Raw genomic sequence first — 20,782 nt, 5'->3', positions numbered from 1 at the left:
TTGGAAATGGAAACTTGGTCACTGGGTGTTGAAATTATTTCTTTGGTGTAATGATTCCTTCCAGTTGGGTCTGAAAAGAAAGGAAAATACTCTGATAGAAATCTTGGATGGGTGGAGTTACTAATGAAGCTGGATCTTAAAAAGTAATATTTAATTTATCATGTAATTATAAAACCTCACCTTGAGTTGCTGATTGGTCCTCTTCAGGCACTGTACCTCCTCTGAATGCTTCCTCTCCTCCAGCTGTCGCCTTTCGCATTCTCTCTTTTCAGTGGCATCACATTTAGCTTTCTGTTGATTCAGTTGTTCTTGCAGGGCTTGTTTTTCGTTTTCCAGATCAGAGATCTAGATATATATATATAAAAAAGAAAAGCCTCAGAAGTTTGTAAGATGCAGGATAATTTATGCATCATCCACATTTTAGAGCAATTGTGAAAGAGGAATGCTGCCCTCTGATGGACAACCAACTGATAAACAATCGGATTGTAATCTTGTGTTTTACAGGACAGGCATATTAAATTTCTCAACTAAGTATAAATTCCAAACTGTGAGATTTTCAGATCATTGTCCCTCTGTGTATGTAATTCACAACAAGGAAGGTAAATGACTCGATGCCCTTACTCTTTTCTCTGTGTCAGCCTTCCCCAGCTCAGCCTGGAGTGCTTTCCTCATTCCGAATGCCACACTGCTTTCATATAGTGTGTGGTAGGCAGCAATGGTCATTTGAATCTCATCTCTAACCCGCAGCAGCAACAGCCCCCTCTCAGCACAGTTAATTGTCACCTGTCGGATTAGCTCATCTTTGAGAGAAAATTGAGATTATGTTGCTGTGAGTAAAAATGAGCCTAAAGCTACAAATCTAGAAATCACTGTAGCTACAGTGAGTGAGTGAGAGCGACTCAGTCTCCACTTTACCAAAGCACTGCGAGTAGAGCTCCCTGCGTACAGGGCAGATGCCTGTTTCTCTGGCCTGTCTTTGCTGCAGCTTTGTGTCAAGGAGTTCCTCAAGATGTATAACATCTGCTCTAGTACAAGGTGCACTGGATACTTGCTGCACCCACAGCTGGTTCCCCTCCATCCATTCCCTGTATTGACAGAGATCTACATACATGACCAAGCTGGAGAAATCTACTCAGCAATACACGGCAGATTTGGGAAAGAGCACTGTACCTGGGTGGAAGGATGGCATTCAGGATCTCCTCATTTTCCTGCTTGGTGGCCTCAGTGACTGCTGATTTGGGTTTAGGAGGCGGTGGAACGGGTCCAGAGTCAACAGGCTGCTGTGGGCTCACTCTCAAAGGCCGGCCCTACAGTGAAAGATACTATATGTGGCATGCAGTGTATTGCATGTATTTAATTTGCCATAATTTAATACTTAATATATTTAATATAATAAATATTGATGATTCGGGTGCTAAAGTGTGTGGAGCTAAGCTATTTTGGCTTCCTGCCACAAAACATATGCCTACTAGTTGTGTTCCTTGTTAGATGTGAGTAGCCTTTGGAGGCTTGAAGAGATTTAAAAAGAAAATAAATAAATAAATAAATAAAACTTGATTCACAACTACAGTAAAAGAATTGATGAAAAGACAAGCCACCTGTTTTCACTCCTGTCTTGGTTGGAAACAACTGAATATACTGTGTGATAATGAATGATATAACACATCGTATAAACTATATTGTACACAATAAAAAAAACAGATAGATAGAAGGACTAATATGTGACAACAGCCGTCAGCCGCCGTTAACCCACCTTCGGTGATTTCCGGTCAGTGGTTTTGCTGACCAAAACAGGAGTGTTGTATTTTAGGAGGGAGTCTGCCGGAGGTATCATTGTATTTATACAAGGAAAACCCCAAAAAACGGATGAAGATGTCCACTAAAAGCAGGACTGCGGTTTAATATCGACGCTGTCGGTGACAAACGGAGAGAGAGAGGGGGGGGGGAAAGTGGCGTTTAATGTTTGCGTTGTCATGGTAACCGTTCCCCGGCGGCGCTGTTTATTTTGGCCTAGTTAAATCAGCGACTCGGTTAATAACGTTATTTAATTTATAAATCCCCCGTATATTTTTCACGCAGAGTAACAAAACGTGACCGTTGTAGAACGTTTGCTCTTAAATTTTACGGTTTTTTGTTTGTAGTTTTTTTTTTTACACCGCGCTTTGTGCTTTTAAAAGCAAACGTTTGCGCTCTTTTTATTTAGCTTTCCTATTATTTATTTATTTATTTATTTATTTATGTTGGTTTAGCTAACCTGGATTGTAAGTGAATGAGAGGAACAGTCATGTCGGAACTAAAGAGAGAGGTGTTCAGTGGCCGTGTCGGGATCTATTCAAAGCGTACCACACAAGGCGGAAGTGCGTGACTGATTACAACAGTCGAAGTTTGTAATCGCTGCGTTTTGTTTGTTTCTTTTTTTTAACACTTCCGCTATCGTTATTTAGTTTTGTTTGGTGGGATATGTGTGTTTAGTCACATTGACTGTTATATTTGTGTGATTCGTTTAAAATGACCAAAGAAAAGCGACACAGAAGAAGGGAGTCTCCCGAGCGGGAGTCCAAAGTTAGGATAAAGCAGGAGAAGCTGAGCCCTGTTAGGCCACAGAGATCACGGCGATCCAGGTCGAGATCCACAAGTCCACAGAGGAGGAGAACAAGCAGGTATGTACCGTATGATCTCCGTTCACGAGAGTTTTGTTTTATTTTACTCTCCCGACGTCCGGCCTCATTAGCGAAAATAGTTGTGTTTTCTCCGTTAGCCTTTGGCACACACAGCCACGGCCCATCTTAACGGGGACGGAGTTTTTTTGTTTTTGAAGGGAAGTTATGGTGGATTTAGTCTTTTATGTTTTCCATGCAGGTCCCCTGCCAGGACGAAGGACCGCTCACCGGGCAGAAGAGAGACATCTCCCGCCAGGCGAGGGAGCAGATCCCCCAGAAACAGGAGAAGTCGCAGTCCACACCGAGGAGCTGATGCCAGCGTAAAGCGGGTGATTCAAGTTTTAAGTCAGTTTCAGCTGACACGAGTTGTCAAAACGTGGAGAGTATTACTCAACATTTATACAGTTACCTTTGCGTACTGATTTCTGCCCCTCGTCACTGATAGTTTTTTTTGTCTGTTGCTGTTGTTGTGCCTCCTGTGTTTCACAGACAGGTGCCACAGCTTGGTCATAAGCCCATTTGGACTCTGATGGTGCCATTAAGTGCTTGAATATGTTTAAGTACGCATATAAATCACCTAATGATTTTGTCAAGCAAATTTCTACTGAATCTTACAGGCAATGGTTGTTTGTCTACACATGCAAAATACAAAAATACACTTTTTTTTTTTTTTTTTTTTAACGAACATTCTTACAGCACATGTAGAACAGCAGCGACACAGTAAACAGTATCATGCTGGATTCGTAATTGGCATAAAGACTTCCACTCTTAAGTCTTATTGGTCCCCAGTAATGCTTCCGTCAAATTTTATCTGTGCAAATTGTTGAGCTAAAAGATTTTCTTTGTTTCTTTGCCACATCTCACAGGAGCGTGATGAGCATCGGTCTGGTGGTGATGAGCGGAGAAGAAGGAATGACCAACCGGAGGAGAGGCGGAGCAGGTGGGAATCAGACAGGCCACGGGAAAGGGACCGCGGCGGGGACAGACACAGAGAACGGGAGGCGCTGGCCTCCCAACAAGCTGAGCGACAGCAACACAACGAGCGGCGCAGGGAAAACCACCAGCGGCGCGAAGAAAACCAAGAGCACGCTTTTGAAGTGTCTGAAGGAGGGAGCGATCGCACAGATGCTGCTCCTGCTGAGAAGGAGAAGCCCAACTTTGAACTGTCAGGGGCGCTCACAGAAGATACCAACACATTCAGAGGGGTGGTGATCAAGTACAACGAGCCACCTGAGGCTCGCATCCCCAAGCGCAGATGGAGACTCTACCCGTTCAAGAATGATGAGCCCCTTCCCGTTATGTACATTCACAGACAGAGTGCCTATTTGCTGGGGCGGCAGAGAAGAATTGCTGATATCCCCATTGACCATCCATCCTGCTCCAAGCAACATGCGGTATTTCAGTACAGGTAAGAGCAGCAACCATCAGCTAAGGTGTTTTGCTTCTTCTAGAAATATTGATTACCTCAAGAAAAATATTTTAGTATAAACAAAAGTATATTGACCTGCTTTTTTTTTTTTTTTTTTTTTTTTTTTTTTTTAAACAAACATGTCTACCGTTGAATCCACATTTCTCCAGACTGGTGGAGTTTAAGCGTGCAGATGGCACCAGTGGCCGCAGGGTAAGGCCTTACATCATCGATTTGGGCTCTGGCAATGGCACCTACCTGAACAATCAGCGCATCGATCCCCAGCGCTACTATGAGCTCAAAGAAAAAGATGTTCTCAAATTTGGCTTCAGCAGCCGTGAGTACGTCCTGCTGCATGAGTTCTCAGACACGAGCGAGGTGGACGCCAAGCAGGAAGAGGAAGATGAGGGTCTCGATGAGTAACATGGTATCGGCTATGTTCATTCAGGTTGAATAATATCATCACAGGTTTTCAATAAATACCGGTTTCTGTTGGGAATGGAACCATTCATTTAACTGGTAAATATGGACCTCTTAGTAGAATAATGGAGCAAGGCTGGTTTGTGTATTCTGTAAATACTGACCTGTTGCTTAAACCTGCCACAACTGTCTCAAAGAAGACTTATTTTCTCAGGTTGTTTGTGCAATGTCTGTGTCATGCATGACTGATCCCAATTAAAGTGCTCAGCGTCACACAAAGACATCTTGATGAACCCAATAGTTAATTTTATATTTTTAGATCACAGCACTGAGAACAATGTATTGAAGAAGACTCAAGTTCTTGTCCAAGTCCAGGCTCCATATTTTGATGTACATGATAATATGGAATGTGAACTTTAGATTTCTTTATAATAAGCACTGCTTATTGTCAGACTAAACAGACATACATAAAACTTTTTGCCCTTTTTTTTTTTTTGCTTTGTAGTGCAGGGAAGATAGTCCATGCTGTTGTGTGTATTTAAGTACACTCTTTATTTTTGGCTGAATCCTACATGCGTAGTAAATTTCGATTTTTGTACTGTAAATAAAGGAGAACTTTTTTTGTTGTCTCTGGACTTTTAAAGTCAGTGTGGCATCCGTTACACCCCTCACACCGGTCGGGTTATTGGGGGAGTAGTTCGTCTCTCCGGGGCGGTGGGACACAAACGGGATCCAGCAGCAGAGGTCAGGAGAGAGTCAGCGGGCGGAGCAGGAGAGGAGGGCGGGTCGAGGGGAGAGGAGTGCCGGGAATGAGAGCGAGCTTTCAGAGCCAGCGACCTACCCGAGGCTTCCCGACGACCAGCCGCCGGACCTGTTGCTGTACTTTTCCTTTCGTGTGTAGATTTCTTCCCCAAATGATCGCGTGAACATGTACACGTCGGAGCGCAGGCGGATGAGCCTGCACGAGCTGCGGAGGAAGGATCCGGTGCGCGTGTCCGCCGGGAGTCTGTGGCAGGACTCCCTGGCGATGGAGCTGAGCGCCAGCAGCAACCCGGCCAAGCAGATCGTGTCCCCCCGCAGCCGGACCCGGCCCGTGTCCGTGGCTTACATCGTGAACGACGACGCGTCGGTGCCGCAGACCGAAGAGAACCTGTCTCTGAAGTGTCTGAAGGAGGCGTGCGCGGACGTGCACGGCGTGTTTAAAACCATGTCCTTTGAGAGGATCTCTCTGGGCACCACCGACATCCTGGATAACTTCTACAATGCAGGCAAGTGCAGGCATGTTGTCTGCAGGGCAGTTTGGGTGTTGTGCACACTGACCCGTGTTTGTGGTTTGTTTTAAATCAGTCTCTGTTTTTTGTTTTGTTTCTTTATTTTAATCAGTTTGTTGGCTTTATCTGCTCTGTGTCGTGTTAGTGTTTTAGTTTTGTTTTGTCTTACAGATGTAGCGGTGGTTGAGATGAGTGACACTTTCTGTCAGCCTTCTCTCTTCTATCACCTCGGAGTGAGAGAAAGTTTCAGTATGACCAATAACATCATTCTCTACTGTTACAAGCAAGATAGTGATCTACAAGCCATCAAGGTGATTTCACGTAACAATCCATTGTTTGTTGTTCTGTAAACACAGCTGGGGACAGCTGTTCATGAGAATTTTTTCCAGTGCAACTGAACTGATAAAGATCCTTATTTAATGCCTGTTGTGTGGTTGTTGTCTTGGCTGTAGTGTATTCTGCTGTGTTTAATAACTAATCAGTTGCTGGCTTAGCCCAGAAAATATCAGAAACTTTAGAAAAATGCTACTTCGGAGGCCACAGTTGATTAATACAGATGATTTTCTCTTACCCACAGTTCAAATCTTAATTTTAGTAAAGTTAACACAATCAGAAACCCAGAACAACGAAAGCTCTGATATATCCACTAAATTAATTAATTACATATAGCTATAATTAATCGAAATAATACAAATTCAACAAATTCAAATTCAAATTCAAATTCCCAAAAAAAAAAAGAAAAGTTTTGGAACGATGATGGAGAAAAGCATTAAATTGGGAACAAATCAGATGTATATATCCTGAAATGACACCTGAATAACAAAACAACCCGTCAGATGCTTCAGTCCCACTGGGTCTAAACTTGTCTCTGTATGACATATGCATTGTCTTCCTTCAGGAGCAGTGTGGAAGTTACACATTCATCCCTTACGTAGTGTCACCCCAAGGCAAAGTGTTTGCCTGTGACGCTTCCTTAATGACGGGCATCAACGAGTTGATGCAGCCGAGCTTCCAGCTGGAGCCTCTGCTCACCCCGCTGGTGGAGAGGCTGGTACACATCCTGAACAACGTACAGATTCAGTCCAGGTCAGAAACAAGCTTCGAACCTCTGTCCACCATAAGACCTTCCAAAATTCTTCTCGTGTCTCACTACAGGAGCACAAGCCTGCACTGTAACTCGCAGCCTCCTCCATGTTTCTGTGACGTTATGACCCCCCTTCTGCTCTTTGTGCTTACAGCGAGTACTTCCGGGAGTCAATCAGGCACGAGATTCGCATGGCGCGGGAGCGTTTCAGTGGTGCAGCGCTGAGTGAAGAGTTGAGCCACATCCAGAAACGCCTGGACAGTGTTGAGCTGCTCACACCTGATATAGTCATGAACCTGCTGTTGACCTACAGGGACATTCAGGTGTGTATGTGGACATTTGTATTCCAATGTGTACCTGAGTGTCAAAGTGTGGGGCTGCAAACTTTGATTCTTTATTTATTGATGAATGTCATAAAGTATGAGCATTCTAATTAATATGTTGTGATTCTCCACGCTGTTTTTTAGGACTATGATGCCATGATCAAACTGGTGGAGGCTCTCAACCATCTGCCCATGTGTTCAGTAGCAAAACATCAGAATATCCAGTTTCACTATATATTTGCACTAAACAGGTAATCACATGGCTCCCATTGGAGCTGCATTTTGTTTTGCAAGCAAACATTATTAAACAGCTATATTTCCGTCCTATCTGGTTTCAGCTCACTATCATCCTGCAGCATTTATTCATCTTAGATACACAAAGGTTTATCTGTGAAAGCTAAACCATGGCTGACGTGATTTTCTCCTGCCAGGAGGAATCACTCTGGAGATCGCACTAAGGCTTTGGATGCAATTTTGCCTATCGTGAATTCGGGGGGCAAAGTGGCCTCAGACATCTTTTGCCTGTGTGGACGAATCTACAAAGACATGTTCATGAGCTCTGGGTTCACTGATCAGCGCAGCAGGGATGAGGCCTGCTATTGGTACGACCAGTTCATGCCAACTTATACACACCTAATGAGCATGACATGAGTCTTTTGTATTCAACAGTTTTTCCCGACAAAACCTTTTAAATAGCTGCCTGCTCTGTGATTGCTCACTTTATTGTCCTGTCCGTCAGTGCTGTGGTATATTTGGTGTCTTCACTATCACTTTTTACATTCCCAGGTATGGCAGAGCTTTTGAGACAGAGCCAACTCTTCACTCAGGGATCAACAACGTGGTCCTTCTGATGGCAGCTGGACATGAATTTGATACGTCTATTGAGCTGCGCAAAATTGGTACTTTCATTTTTTTCTGCTTTGTTTGTCAGAGAAAACCGATGATGGATAAATTGCTTTGAACATCTGGACAGAATACAGCTTTTTGATCTGCAGACTGAATTTGCCATGAATCGGTCAAGTGATGGTTTTGTGCTTTTTAGGTGTGACTTTAAGCACCCTGCTTGGGAGGAAAGGTAGCTTGGAGAAGATGAGGCACTACTGGGATGTCGGTTTCTACCTCGGAGCAAACATCTTGGCTAATGAACACAGGAAAGTCATTGATGCTTCAGAGAAACTCTACAGGCTCAAGGCTCCTATTTGGTGAGGCCTAACCACCAGTTCTTGATTAGTAGTAGTAATTATTATAATTTAATAATTATCAACATTTAGTTACGAAAGCTTGTTAATTACTGGAGTCTAACTTTGTTTCTGCGATTATTTCCGTATATAATTTTTTGGATTCTTTCAGGTATGTGGCGTCCATTATGGAGACGTACATTCTTTATCGTCGGTTCTCCAAGCCGCCAGAGATGGTGTCTCCGAAACAGGAAACAATGGATTTATGGATGGAGCTGTTATTGCAGTCCTGTAAACCCACACAATGCACAGACCGCTGCCCAGTAAGACAACACAATACCATTGAAAACTTGAATCCTACTTGAGAAATTGTATCCGCTAACGGGACACACTTTGATCCTAAGCCCAGAACTGACGTGCTGTTACAATGTTGAGGAAGTAATGGAGAAAACTCGACCAGTTCCAACTTGAATTTGAATGACAAAGACAAAAAAGTCGTTGATAATTGCATTTGATTTTTGACTTGTCTCTTTCAGGTGCTCATTCTGGAACCCAGTAAAGTGCTTCAACCAGCCACTGTGTGTGTAAGTGAAGAGGATGAAAGTCGCACTGTCCAGTTGAAGCATGTCCCACTTTTAAAGGTACGTATACTGTCTGGGACCCCGCCCACCCACGAGCCACCCTCGTATCTGATGATGTAACTGCCATTCACACAAACTGCAGAATGAATCGCGCAATAGATGGGAGAAGTCATTCTTTTAGCAGGGTTTATGAGATGCATGTTTAATCTAGGAAGTGTGTAGGTGTGTTCTCTGTGTGTGTGTGGGGGGAAAAAAATGACCTTGGGCCGTTTACTTTCTTTTTCTTGCCAACGCACACGCAGCCAAATGAAACCTGTTCTGTCTCACGCACTGTATTTATAGTCATACCATGTTTATCTTTTCTTCTACAGAAAGGCTTACACCAGTGGACTTTCCCAGCCTCTGCAATCCGTGGAGTGAGGTACAGTGGAGTCCAGAATGTGACAATAACTTTGGGTGTGTCCAAGCTGCAGAGCCAGAGGGTTAGGGTTAGTTTTTGTTCAGTCATTATGATTTCAGGTTCTTGTCTTGTGAGCTTTATTTTAACTACTCACCAGTTGCTCAACAATGTCGCTGTGTACTTTGGCCTGCCTTTTTCTGCCTGCTGATTTGCCACTTGAGTCATTTTCAACAAACACCCAAAGTGATTCTTGAAAAAAGGCAAACTTATTAATTATATTGTCGTATCATTAGCAGAAGAGAGTTGTTGTTGGAACAGTCAGTCAGTCACCCCGTTTCTTAACCCAAAGCTAATACTGAGTTCCATATATATATATATATATATATATATATGTGTGAGTGTGTGTGTGTGTGTGTGTGTGTGTGTGTATTTTTCGTTCACATAGAACGTAGAACATTCTACGCAAATAAATCAGGGATCATTAATTAATCAATCACAAAAACTGTTTCAGTTATTAAAATTATGCTATTCTGCCTTTCAAGTGCATCGAAGATTGATGAGAGGAGCTGCTTCCTATACGTCCTCTACAACTCAGATGACTTCCAGCTCTGCTTCCCCTCTGAGCTTCACTGTAAAGGGTGAGTGATGACTAAATTTGTACATTTGTGTGTGACACAGGCGGTTTGAATGACTTGTTTGCTGACCGACTGATTAGATGGGTAAAAGACAAACAGTTCCTTACAGCTTGTCGGAAAATAATCCGAGGTCTGCAGAACAATAGACAAGCCAATTTGGCTGGCTGTTTGCTTTGCATGGTGGTGAAGTGTGATGTTATTAAACTGTACGTGCCATATTTCCTTTATTGCCCCTTTGAAAATCCCCTCAGCACAGAGTCTTTTTCTGTCACGCTTCAATAGTCTCTTGACCTAAATACCCGCGGCACCTTTAACCGAACTCTGTTGATTTTACTGACAAAGAAAAATTCATGCTCTTCTTCTTGACACCCTCGCCTGCTAAGGGTGCATTTGAAAGTCTGCAGACAAAATCTTACAATGCTGGGTGTTCACGTTTAGTTTAAATGACGTTCACTCATACTTAAACTAAATGTTATTCTCTTTTCTCACAACTCTAGTTTCTGTGAGCTGGTGAACTCTCTGCTCCAGCAGGCTGAAGACTCTGCTCAAGACCTGGACCATCTAACAGATGGGATACTAGAGGTCAGTCACAGCCCTTCATTCCCCTGACACAGAGTGTGTGTCATGTTTAGGAGGAAACCAAGTGGAAAAACAACTGCAGTTTAACTGTAATTCTCAAAAGCAGAACAATTTCCTGAACATAATGGCAGATTCCCAGCATCATTAGGCAGCGACTGTGCTCTTAGTTCGAATGAATTCATTAAATATATCTATATGTAGTTTTATATTGACACTCACAATACAGGGCTCCTGCTTTTGTTTGAGTTGTGTGCATTCACTGCTGGTGAAATTCCCCACAGTTCTGAAGATATGCATTCCTCTTTCCACAGTACATCTATGAGACCAATGAAAATGGTGACAAGGTGGTTCTCGGTAAAGGGACCTACGGTGTGGTCTACGCTGGGAGGGACCTGAGCAATCAAGTGCGCATTGCCATCAAAGAGATTCCGGAGAAGGACAGCACGTACGAGAGCAAAAAAGCAAAACAAACAAACATAAGTTTTCACTCATTGCTTGTTGGGAGACAGAAAGCATCAGTGTTTCTCACATAAATTTTTTTTAATCCTTATGCCCTTAATGGGAAGGATTTTGGCAGACATACTTTGGCTCAGCAATGCTCTAAAGGAATTTTGGAGCTTTGGATGAGTGTTTGACTTGTTTTATTTAATATTGCGTATTCGGCCCAAAGAGAAACATCCCATGGTGTTGTATGGAAATAACTAATTTAGAAGAATAATGTGTGATGTATAAATCACTTCGACAGGCATTTGCCAGAGAGTGGCACTATTGTGGCGTAAGTGAGACAAAGAGAGGAGGGGGGGGGGCTTTCAGTGTGGTACATTAGCAGCTGTCATGTGATACAATGCAGGTAGATTCCTGTGTGCGTCTTTCATATGAGGCATTGAATTGTTAACGTTGAAAAGTTTTTTTTTTTTCTGTGTGTCTTCTAGGTACTCCCAGCCCCTTCATGAGGAGATAGCTCTGCATAAGCGGCTAAAACACAGGAATATCGTCCAGTACCTGGGCTCCGTCAGTGACAATGGCTTTATTAAGATCTTCATGGAGGAAGTCCCAGGAGGTAGACTTTCCATTCAGTTCTATAACCTCTTAACAATCTGAAAGAGTTTTTTCTGTGATGTAATGATGTCTTTTGCTCACACAGATCTGACTAATGCCTAGTTTTAAATTCAAATGTTGCATCATATTAGAATCTGCTTTCAGTTTTTCACCAGAATCAGAAATGGCAGGGGAATAACATCACTGACAAACAGCTATATTGCATTGCTCCTTTGGTAGTAGTTATAAATGGCAGAAGAAACCTTGCTCCTGTTAATTGCTGTGTGGCTTTTTTGCAGAACTATGCCTGCATTAAGTGGCAAGGATGTTTCTGCTTGTCTTGTGTGTTCAGATGTGCATGAGTGATTGTGAAACTTCAACTGGAAGCCAGTTTTAGGGAAGTGGGTGGTTCCCGAGACAACTTACTCATTGGAGAAAACTCTCTTGAGCTACTAATGGAGGGCACTATAATATCCATGTGAATAAGTCAGGTCAGTTATGTGTACTCAAAGTGTAAGAGAGGTTGTCTAATGTAGAGCAGACCTAGACTGCACAAGACTGTAATAATAATATTTAAACAGAAGCAGCATTTCCCAATGAGCAAACACCCGGTGACAAACTCCCCTTTAACTGGAAGAACTTGGCTCATTGTGGGCGGCTCTCTGGCTTGACTGGTTAGGTTGAGAGGAGAGTGAGAGTCAGGCCAGGCGGAATGATCCTTGGCATAAGTCCAAAGACAAAAATTCGAGGGGTGCGTGTTAAGCAAGATCACAAATCCAGACTCTATAGCTCCAGATACAGCGGCAGCATGAAGCAGAAGGAGATAGTAAAACGAGAAACTTGAAAGAGGCCAAGTTGATGTTTACTGTATTAATGGGTTCATGAAGAGTGGGAGGAGTGTGTTGCATCATGGGAAAGCTTGCAATGGTCATTAACAGGGAATTCAGGCAAGTCTGAGTCTTAAACATGGGCAGTGTGTCTCCCACGTTTGCCTTAATGAACTAAACAAACAACAAAAGAAAAAACAATTTTAACATTCACATTGTTTAAAATAAATCCACTCATTAGAGTTTACGTTCTTGTTTGTAGGCAGTTTGTCATCTTTATTGCGATCCAAATGGGGTCCTCTGAAGGACAATGAACCTACCATCATCTTCTACACCAAACAGATCCTTGAGGGGCTGAAATACCTTCATGACAATCAGATAGTCCACAGAGATATAAAGGTGAACAGCCTAAAAATTCTGAGTTACTTAAAAAAATCTTTGCTAACTCATTTGTGTGATACCTGTGTTATTAGATAGCAGTATTTTTTCAGATATGTGAACGGTGTAAATATGTCTTGCTGCAGGGTGACAATGTATTGATCAACACATATAGTGGAGTGCTAAAGATCTCTGACTTTGGAACCTCCAAACGGTTAGCAGGCATCAACCCTTGTACTGAAACGTTTACCGGTAAGAGTCTGAGTATATTGTGATCCCCAAAAACAAAATGAACTATATTACTAAGGATATGCTGTATTTTTATAATATCCAACAGGAACTCTCCAGTACATGGCCCCAGAGATTATAGATCAAGGGCCTCGGGGTTATGGGAAGCCAGCTGATATCTGGTCCCTGGGGTGCACTATTATAGAAATGGCGACAGGCAAGACGCCCTTCCATGAACTGGGAAGTCCTCAGGCAGCCATGTTCAAGGTAAACTGAAGAAGGTTTTATGAAGCTTGTGGGTAAAAGTGAGGGCTTGATGAAAAATCTTAAAAAAGTCTCCCTGCAATGTATTAATAAGCATTTGCAAAACATTGCACAGGCATTCATGATGCCCAGATTTTGAGAGCAGTTTAACATGGTGACATTCAGCTTCACTCAGTGACTAGCATGGCTGCAGCTTGGTTTAATTAATAGGAGAAACTTCCACTTAGCTTCTTTTAAAATGCTGAAATCTAAAAGTTATTTTCACGAACGTGAACTTTTTTCTTGTAACTGCTTGTCATTGGCCTTTAAACCATCCTGTCCAGGTGGGCATGTTTAAGATCCACCCCAAAGTCCCAGAGTGCATGTCGGACGAAGCGAAGGGTTTCATCATGAACTGTTTCGTGCCAAACCCGGACGACAGACCCACAGCTGCAGAGCTGCTGATGGATACCTTTCTCAGGTCGCCCCTCAGGAAGAAAGCCAAGGCCCCCCAGGAAGCAGAACCCACAGACATCCTATCCGGTGGTAAGGCCTTTGTACTTCAAATTCTCATACTGCTCTTCTCTCATATGTTATCAGTTTTTATTTCCAGTGTTTGTCAAATGGCTTTTAGTCACATTTCTATTTTTCTTGTATTCCTTCTTCTTTTGCCGTCTTTTTTCTTCTTATACACTTTTGTTACTGCACCTGTTATGACACCTGTGTGGTAAGTTTCATTTTGAAACCGGATTAATGGCAGAGATTTTTAACATCGCCATTCAGTGTCTGATAACACTCTGGCTGGGTTTTGCAGCTGATTATCAACGCAGCCTGTCTGTACCTGTCTCCATCCTTGTGGAGGACACTGATTCATACAAGGATTCAATTGACCTGTCGTGTTCCCTGGACTTCCGGAGGCACCAATCTGCCCTCAATGGAAACGAGGTCTCAGAGAGCCCACCCAGCACGAGCAGCTTCCTGCTGTGAGTTACAACATAAGATAAAGGCCTTATAATCTCTGCACAATTCACAACGTTCACAATCTTACATCAGTGGTAAACCACAATCAGGTGTCAGTTAGATGCTGCTGAGGCTGCAGATGTAAAAAAACAGCACAGTGCCACTCAAATCAAATACCACATTGAACCATGCATAGCTTGCAAAAACGTGATGGCCAATCAGAGTACAGAGCTCCACCGAGGTAAATGTCAAACATAGATCAGACTCCATATTTATTTGCCTCTTCCCTGGCCTATGCCCCATCAGTTCACCACGTTTGGTCCAAGTCAGCACCTTTTCTGTAATCCTGCTCATGAATGAAAAGATATGAGTGAAGGCATAACCCTCCTTCAGGGATAGTAACCTGTAAATCAAACATTTTTTGTGCATTTTAATGTCAGCATATACACCACTTGTTTTTCTATATTTATCTGTTGATCTAAGGTGATTTATCTCCGTATTAACCCCCCCTCTGGTCCAGAATACCAGAGGACTCTGTGTCAGACATGAGCAGCCCAGCCTCCACAGAGGAGAACATTGGACTCTTTATGCTGAGAAAGGACAGTGAGAGGAGACACACACTCCACAGAGTGCTCACTGAGTATATCAGCCATGTCATCTCTAATATGCAGGAGTGTGTGCCTCAGGTGGGTGAAGAAGCTTGAAACACGTTGAAATCTGTTCGCTGTTGTTGATTCCTGCATGACAACCAAAGGATTTTTTCTAAAATTCAGTCAGGAGTCAGACTGATCATTGTTGGCTTTACAATTCTAAGCTTATGTGCAAAGAATGAGTCCTGGATCACATTTTAGTTTGACATCGCTCAGATTGACCATACATGATGTTGTTTAATTTGATATGATTCAGCAGTTACATGGTGTGACGCCACCTTGGCACTGATTTGTAATTTGTCTTCCAGTGAAATCTGTCATAGATAAATATCTTCCAACAAATATGGACAGTATTTGTTTGGTTTTCTTTGTTTGCAGAAAGAAAAAAAACTGTTCATCATTTTCTATAATTTTTTTTTTTACATCTTTTCTTTTAAAAGTATGGCAAAGGATCATCGCTCAGCACAGATCATATCACCACTCTCATTGGTTGCTTGCGAGAAAACATCCGCTCCCCGGACAGGAAGCAGCTGACCAGCAGCCTGCTGGAGCTCAGAACCTCGCTGATGTCTGCCTCAGTGCCTCTGAACAGCCTGCAGGTGGTGCTGTTCAGCTTCCAAGATGCAGTAAGTTCCCTTTCTCACTCTGCCACTGGATTTTCTGAAGGGTCATAGACCTGACAGCCTCCTCTCTGGATTTATGCTCTGACTGCTCTGTATGTAGGTGAAGAAGGTGTTAAAGCAGCAGCAAGTGAAACCTCACTGGATGTTTGCTCTGGACAACCTTCTGAGACAGGCAGTGCAGGACGCCATCACTGTGCTACTACCAGGTAGAGCATATTATTTTTCTGTTCCAGTCTATTAATACTTGGAAAGAAATGCAGGGAGTGTGTGACATTGCCCCCCCCCTCATCACCTGGTCCTCTCAGAGCTGAAAATCCAGCTGCAGTCCTCATTTGAGTTTGAGGACAGCATCCCTGACGAGCAGCCTGCTGAGCAAACCACTCCCATAGTTCCTGTGCCGGACCAGCTGGGGGCCCCAGGAGACCTCCTGCACACAGCATCCATAAGTGAAGTCACACCCACAGCTGACCCTCAGACTCCTACAGACCTTTTCTTCAATACCAGTTGCCCTCTTAGTGAGACTCTGAGAGAACTTCGACTAGAGACCAAAAGGTAGCATTCAGCTGTTTTTACTGTTGCTATGCGTCTTGTTTTGCTACACAGACTTTTCATTTTAATCCATATTGAACAAATAACTGATCATGATTGTGTCAGACTTATAAGAGATTTTATTTTAAAGACTACATTTTTGGACATTTGGATTTAGAATACACCATAGTGATGTGTTTGGCATCTCCAATTGTGCGCTGCATGGTAATTAAGAAATTTCAGTGCCTGTGCTTTCTGCTGAGTGATGATGGTCGTTTGTGTTTCAGACTGCTGAGTCAGCTGAGCGAAAAGGAGAGAGAGTACCAGGAGTTGCTGAGGTTTACCATCCAGAGGAAACAGGAACGGATAGATGCACTGAGAAAAGTGACTGCTATTAATGAGGGTAATTTTTTATTTCTAGACACAGCTTGTTACAGCACTGAAGATAACACTTAAAATATGGTGTTGGTGCCAGGTGGGATAGATCATGTTAAAGATCAGGGACACAATTTCAGTATAGCCCAAGCTGATTTGATGCTTTAGCAGCAAAAACAGCCAAGTCTGATAGATTTCTCTTTTCGACTGAAATCCACTTGAAAATATCCAAACCCAAACCCCCCTATAAGTGTCTCCATATGTTTTTTCCCCACCAGCTAATGTCTCCTTAGTAGCTTGAACTTTCACATGTCGAAACCTACCAGGTAAAAACAAACACTGAAGGGTATTTGCGTATTTTATTTGATCTGGGTGAGCTGACACCGTCAAGAATCTAAATACAGATAAAGCAGCTCTCTGTGCTCTCTGATTCCTCCCGCCAGTAATATTTGAATGAGAAAGAAATGGGAGATATTCGGCACGAGTTCATGACTAACATGGTTTATTTCGTGCAAGTTATTTCTCAGCCCATATTCCAATTAGTAGCAACACATGCTGGAGCATGAACAGCTCATCGTGAGACCAAGCCCTCTCAGGTTCATCAATACATTCAATTGTCCCAACTACTGTTTCTCAACTCTTACCAGTCATTCCTACCACTCCTCAGCTTCAGGCCCTGGATTTCTGCTTGACTGGGTTCTGACAGAGGAATAGATCACTTTTATAACATGCTCAAACTTGATTAATCACTTTGGGTAACAACCTGAGAGTCTGGTGGAAATGCAACAAGCCATTTTATTGTGTGTAATAATAATAATATCTTTTTTATGCCTGTACTTTGCATTAAGTGTCAGAGCCGAAAATATGAATTGTTCCAATCTCTTCACATTGTAGATGGTAAATTGGCGTCACATAAACAATCTAATCCAGAGGTGACAGCTTTGGCCCACTGGCTCAAGTCTATTCCTGTATGTGAAAGCACCATTACTAAGGTAAATTCAGTGAAGCCGAGGCCTGCTTTTATTTTTTCTCTCTCGGGGCTGGTTGGTAATACTCATCCACCCATTGTTAATCCACACGTGTGATCCTGTATTCCAGTTGCTCTCTCATGGATTCACCTTGGACTGTCTCCTCTCTGTGGCCTCCAGGGATGACTTGATTTATTGTGGTATAAGGTGAGGCTTCCGCCACACAACGCCTCCACACGATGTGCCCCTGCAGGAGTGTAGAAATGAGTTAATCTGAGTTAATCTGTTTAATGTTGCCGTTTCAGGGGCGGCATGCTCTGTCGAATATGGGCGGCAATCACACTTCGCAGGAAGTCTGAGCTCAGCACGCACAATGGGGACAGTGAGGACACTCATCTTTAGTGTCTGCTGATGTTGGACATCAGAGAACAGATTTATTGACAGGCTGGTCCTGTGTTTTCTCGAGGAAGAGAGGTAGTGGTTGTGAACACGACTCACTTGCCGCATATATTTCGTACATCGCTGAGTATTATTGTATTATTTGTAAATATGCTGAACACATCTTACAGTTTGAAACTTTTAAGGAGGAAAGGAGAAAAAAAGCTCGCCAGCATGGTTTTTTTTTATTATTATTATTTTTTTTTTTACATTTTCTCAGGGCTTTGGCAAGTGGGGCTATATTTATGCCCTCATATCAAGATGCCTTGTGGGGCATTGATTTACTTTAATGTTTTCTTAATAATGCCTTCTGCTGGAACCCAAGCAGGATCTAAGTTATTAAAGGTATATGTATTAAAACGGACTGTGTCTGAATCCGTGGGAGAATAGTTTGTGCTTCGGCTTCTATTTAAACTCATTCAAATAAGCAGGACACCAAATTCTGTGTTATCTGCGTGTAAAGTTCACAGAAGCATTTTCAGAGGGAGTGACTCAGGACGAAGACTCAATGAGGAGGTGAAGTCTATAAATTCCACATGTGTTTCCTCATCTTGTTTTCACAATGTTGACATCTCCTTAGAAACAGCGACACACAGTGACCCCATCGGTGTCGCTGTCCACTGTATGTGGGTGTTTTATAGAGCAGCCACTGTTTTGAGTAGGTCTACTGTTTGGATCCTATCTGACGAATCGTTTTTTATGGTCTCCCCCTCTTAAAGGTAGAAGAAAAGTGCTTTAGAAATGTTTTGTGAGACTTGGCATGGAACCTAACAACTATGGCACTCACCGATATACTAAATGCTTATTTATTCAATGTTTATGCTTTTAAAGAATTGACTGGAACTATAATGGCAAAGGCTCTGTCCGTATGACCTCATTTGACCCAGCATACTCACTGGAGTGCCATGATCATTACAAAATCCATACTGTTATTTAAAATAGAATAAATTCACTTATTTCAAACATTTTCAAACTAACATAACGCCATAACAGCAACCCCTACAGTAAATTTAAGCTTTTCCTATGTTCCTATAGATTTATGAACATATGAGCCCAAAATGAAAACCCGCCACCCCTTCACTCGTTTAGACCATCCATGAAAGCCAGTCTTTGATTTACCTCTGCAATTATCAAGAGTGCTGAATAAATTAGAAGGTTAAGGATAATAAATCAAGTAAGACTTCTTGTGTCCTTGGATGACGGTGGAGAGAAAAGGACTACTCAGATATTAATCAGCCAAATTTAAATTTGCTATAATCCTGTCCTCTGCTTCGACTCCCCCTGCTTCTGTATTATTCATCTCATAAATGAATATTGCCATAAATATAAAAGAAACATCCTCATTGCGATTGAAAAATGATTTAAAATTTTTGATTTGTTGAAAATTTCTCCATGGTAACGATTGCCTTGCAGAAAACTATAAAGTATAGAACGCCATTATTCATCCTGAAGTTATGACCTCTTAGTGTTGAATTTGGAGTTTTTCCGAAAAACATACAGCTCCTCTGTCGACTTGTGTGAGAGTTACATGCTTGCTGGTTTTCAGCCCACAACCCACAGCACATGAGATCATTATTTACTTCCTCTTCTTAAACGTGCTACATAATAAATGAAATGAGCTGTGATACTGTTTGCTTGGAGTGACAGTCCGGACCCATGTTATTCTGTTGCACATGCTTGATACCAGCATAAATTTCTATCATACGAAGCGACATGAAGTGGCTGTTTGTACATTTGACAAACTAATGTTATCTGACTGCTTTTACGGTGAGTCACAGTGCTAACAGCTACAACATGAGCAGCTGTCACCTCAAACCCATGTCTTAGTACAGATAATTGAACGTAACGTGAGTGCAACCCCCTGAGTCTTCCTTGTAATTGTAATAAGCTTTGGAACACAATAGCATTGGGATCGTCCATCTAATTGGATGCAAACTCTTAGATTCGATCCGACATAACTATCCGCAACGTCTGTGTCATTCTGTGTTGCTCATGTGGGAGAATTTATCAATAGCAGAGCGCTGACGGTTTGGTAGGTTTTGTCCCAAAGTTTGCATTTATCGTCATTATTATTTTTCATTTCTAGTCACATTTCTCAACAACTTTTAATGGAACTGTGCGATACAGGGGAATTATGCTTGTATTGTTCTTTCCTCTCTTCTTTTCCTTCTGTAATCCGTCAATCTCTGCTCAATGTGGAGGTGGAGCTAAACCACTGATAGGCAAATAATGAGGACTGCTGTCAGGGGGATTTTGTCAAGGACTTGGGGGGATTTGGGATGCAACACTGGGAGGCCCATAACCTCCGGGATTACTGAGCTCCCCTCATGGGCCAGTCTTCCCCACTAGAATGGATTTAACTCAGAGGAAAGCTAAATGTTACCCTTTGTTGCAAGTATTGATTTAAAATAGGGGCTCAGTGGGGATGCAGCATGACTCAGACTTGTGTTTCTGCTCTGAAGAGTTCCTTGTGCCTCTGGTCTTGAGTGGGCCGTCACTTTAAGTGCTTGTTAATCAGCAATTTGCCATTTGTTTTATAACATGTCATTAACTAAAGGCCTTAACAAACAGGCTGTATTCTACTTCTGTCACTGAGGGTTGTGTAAAGTGTGAACTCATTGATGGAGGCACTTTCACAGTCATATGGCATGTGTGCACGGATCAGTCAGGGCTTCTATCCTCATGATTTGCGTACTAAATTGGGACACCTATCTCCACGCCACACATTTTGCAGTGGAATGAAAGTGTGCAGCATCACCCTGTGACTGTTGTGAGCACGTTTCCTCCATTGCTGTCACTTCCAGACAAACCAGTATTTGTTTACATACAGTAATCGTGATTCACAGATTTGATCTGGGATATGTTTTTTTGTCTTTGTGTGCAACTGTGCAACAAGCAATATGTTGGAAGCCAGAATTGTCATGCTATCTCTTCTACTCTACCACATTTTGGGAAAAATAGCTTGTGTATTGCAGCTAGCTTTAGAG

The 20,782-nt window shown here is 42.5% G+C and overlaps 3 protein-coding genes across 3 annotated transcripts; 2 read left to right on the top strand and 1 right to left on the bottom strand.

The window, feature by feature from the left end:
* Positions 1-34: 34 nt before the first annotated feature.
* Positions 35-1,834, bottom strand: dnali1 (dynein, axonemal, light intermediate chain 1). The gene is made up of 6 exons (XM_029503560.1): positions 1,754-1,834; positions 1,171-1,307; positions 916-1,085; positions 622-800; positions 181-345; positions 35-70 (listed from the first exon to the last, which is right to left on the bottom strand). Exons 1-6 carry the CDS (start codon positions 1,832-1,834, stop codon positions 35-37), a joined length of 768 nt encoding a protein of 255 aa, XP_029359420.1.
* Positions 1,835-2,356: 522 nt separating this feature from the next.
* On the top strand, positions 2,357-5,239 carry snip1 (Smad nuclear interacting protein). Its single transcript, XM_029503559.1, has 4 exons — positions 2,357-2,660; positions 2,860-2,989; positions 3,527-4,068; positions 4,239-5,239. Exons 1-4 carry the CDS (start codon positions 2,509-2,511, stop codon positions 4,489-4,491), a joined length of 1,077 nt encoding a protein of 358 aa, XP_029359419.1. The 5' UTR covers positions 2,357-2,508; the 3' UTR covers positions 4,492-5,239.
* A 45-nt stretch (positions 5,240-5,284) lies between these two features.
* LOC115044504 (mitogen-activated protein kinase kinase kinase 5) lies at positions 5,285-20,782 on the top strand. The gene is made up of 28 exons (XM_029503556.1): positions 5,285-5,756; positions 5,931-6,070; positions 6,658-6,845; positions 6,998-7,166; positions 7,311-7,417; positions 7,598-7,768; positions 7,953-8,065; positions 8,209-8,368; positions 8,517-8,667; positions 8,881-8,985; positions 9,297-9,346; positions 9,868-9,963; positions 10,458-10,542; positions 10,851-10,984; positions 11,472-11,599; positions 12,667-12,803; positions 12,929-13,034; positions 13,120-13,277; positions 13,598-13,799; positions 14,068-14,236; positions 14,734-14,899; positions 15,304-15,489; positions 15,587-15,692; positions 15,792-16,038; positions 16,302-16,417; positions 17,284-17,381; positions 17,488-17,564; positions 17,663-20,782. Exons 1-28 carry the CDS (start codon positions 5,417-5,419, stop codon positions 17,757-17,759), a joined length of 4,002 nt encoding a protein of 1,333 aa, XP_029359416.1. The 5' UTR covers positions 5,285-5,416; the 3' UTR covers positions 17,760-20,782.

This window comes from Echeneis naucrates, chromosome 6 (assembly GCF_900963305.1).
Source record: "Echeneis naucrates chromosome 6, fEcheNa1.1, whole genome shotgun sequence".
Classification (NCBI taxonomy): domain Eukaryota; kingdom Metazoa; phylum Chordata; class Actinopteri; order Carangiformes; family Echeneidae; genus Echeneis; species Echeneis naucrates.
The sequence above is the reverse complement of the archived record's forward strand: the minus strand, read 5'-3'. Positions and strand labels throughout refer to the sequence as shown.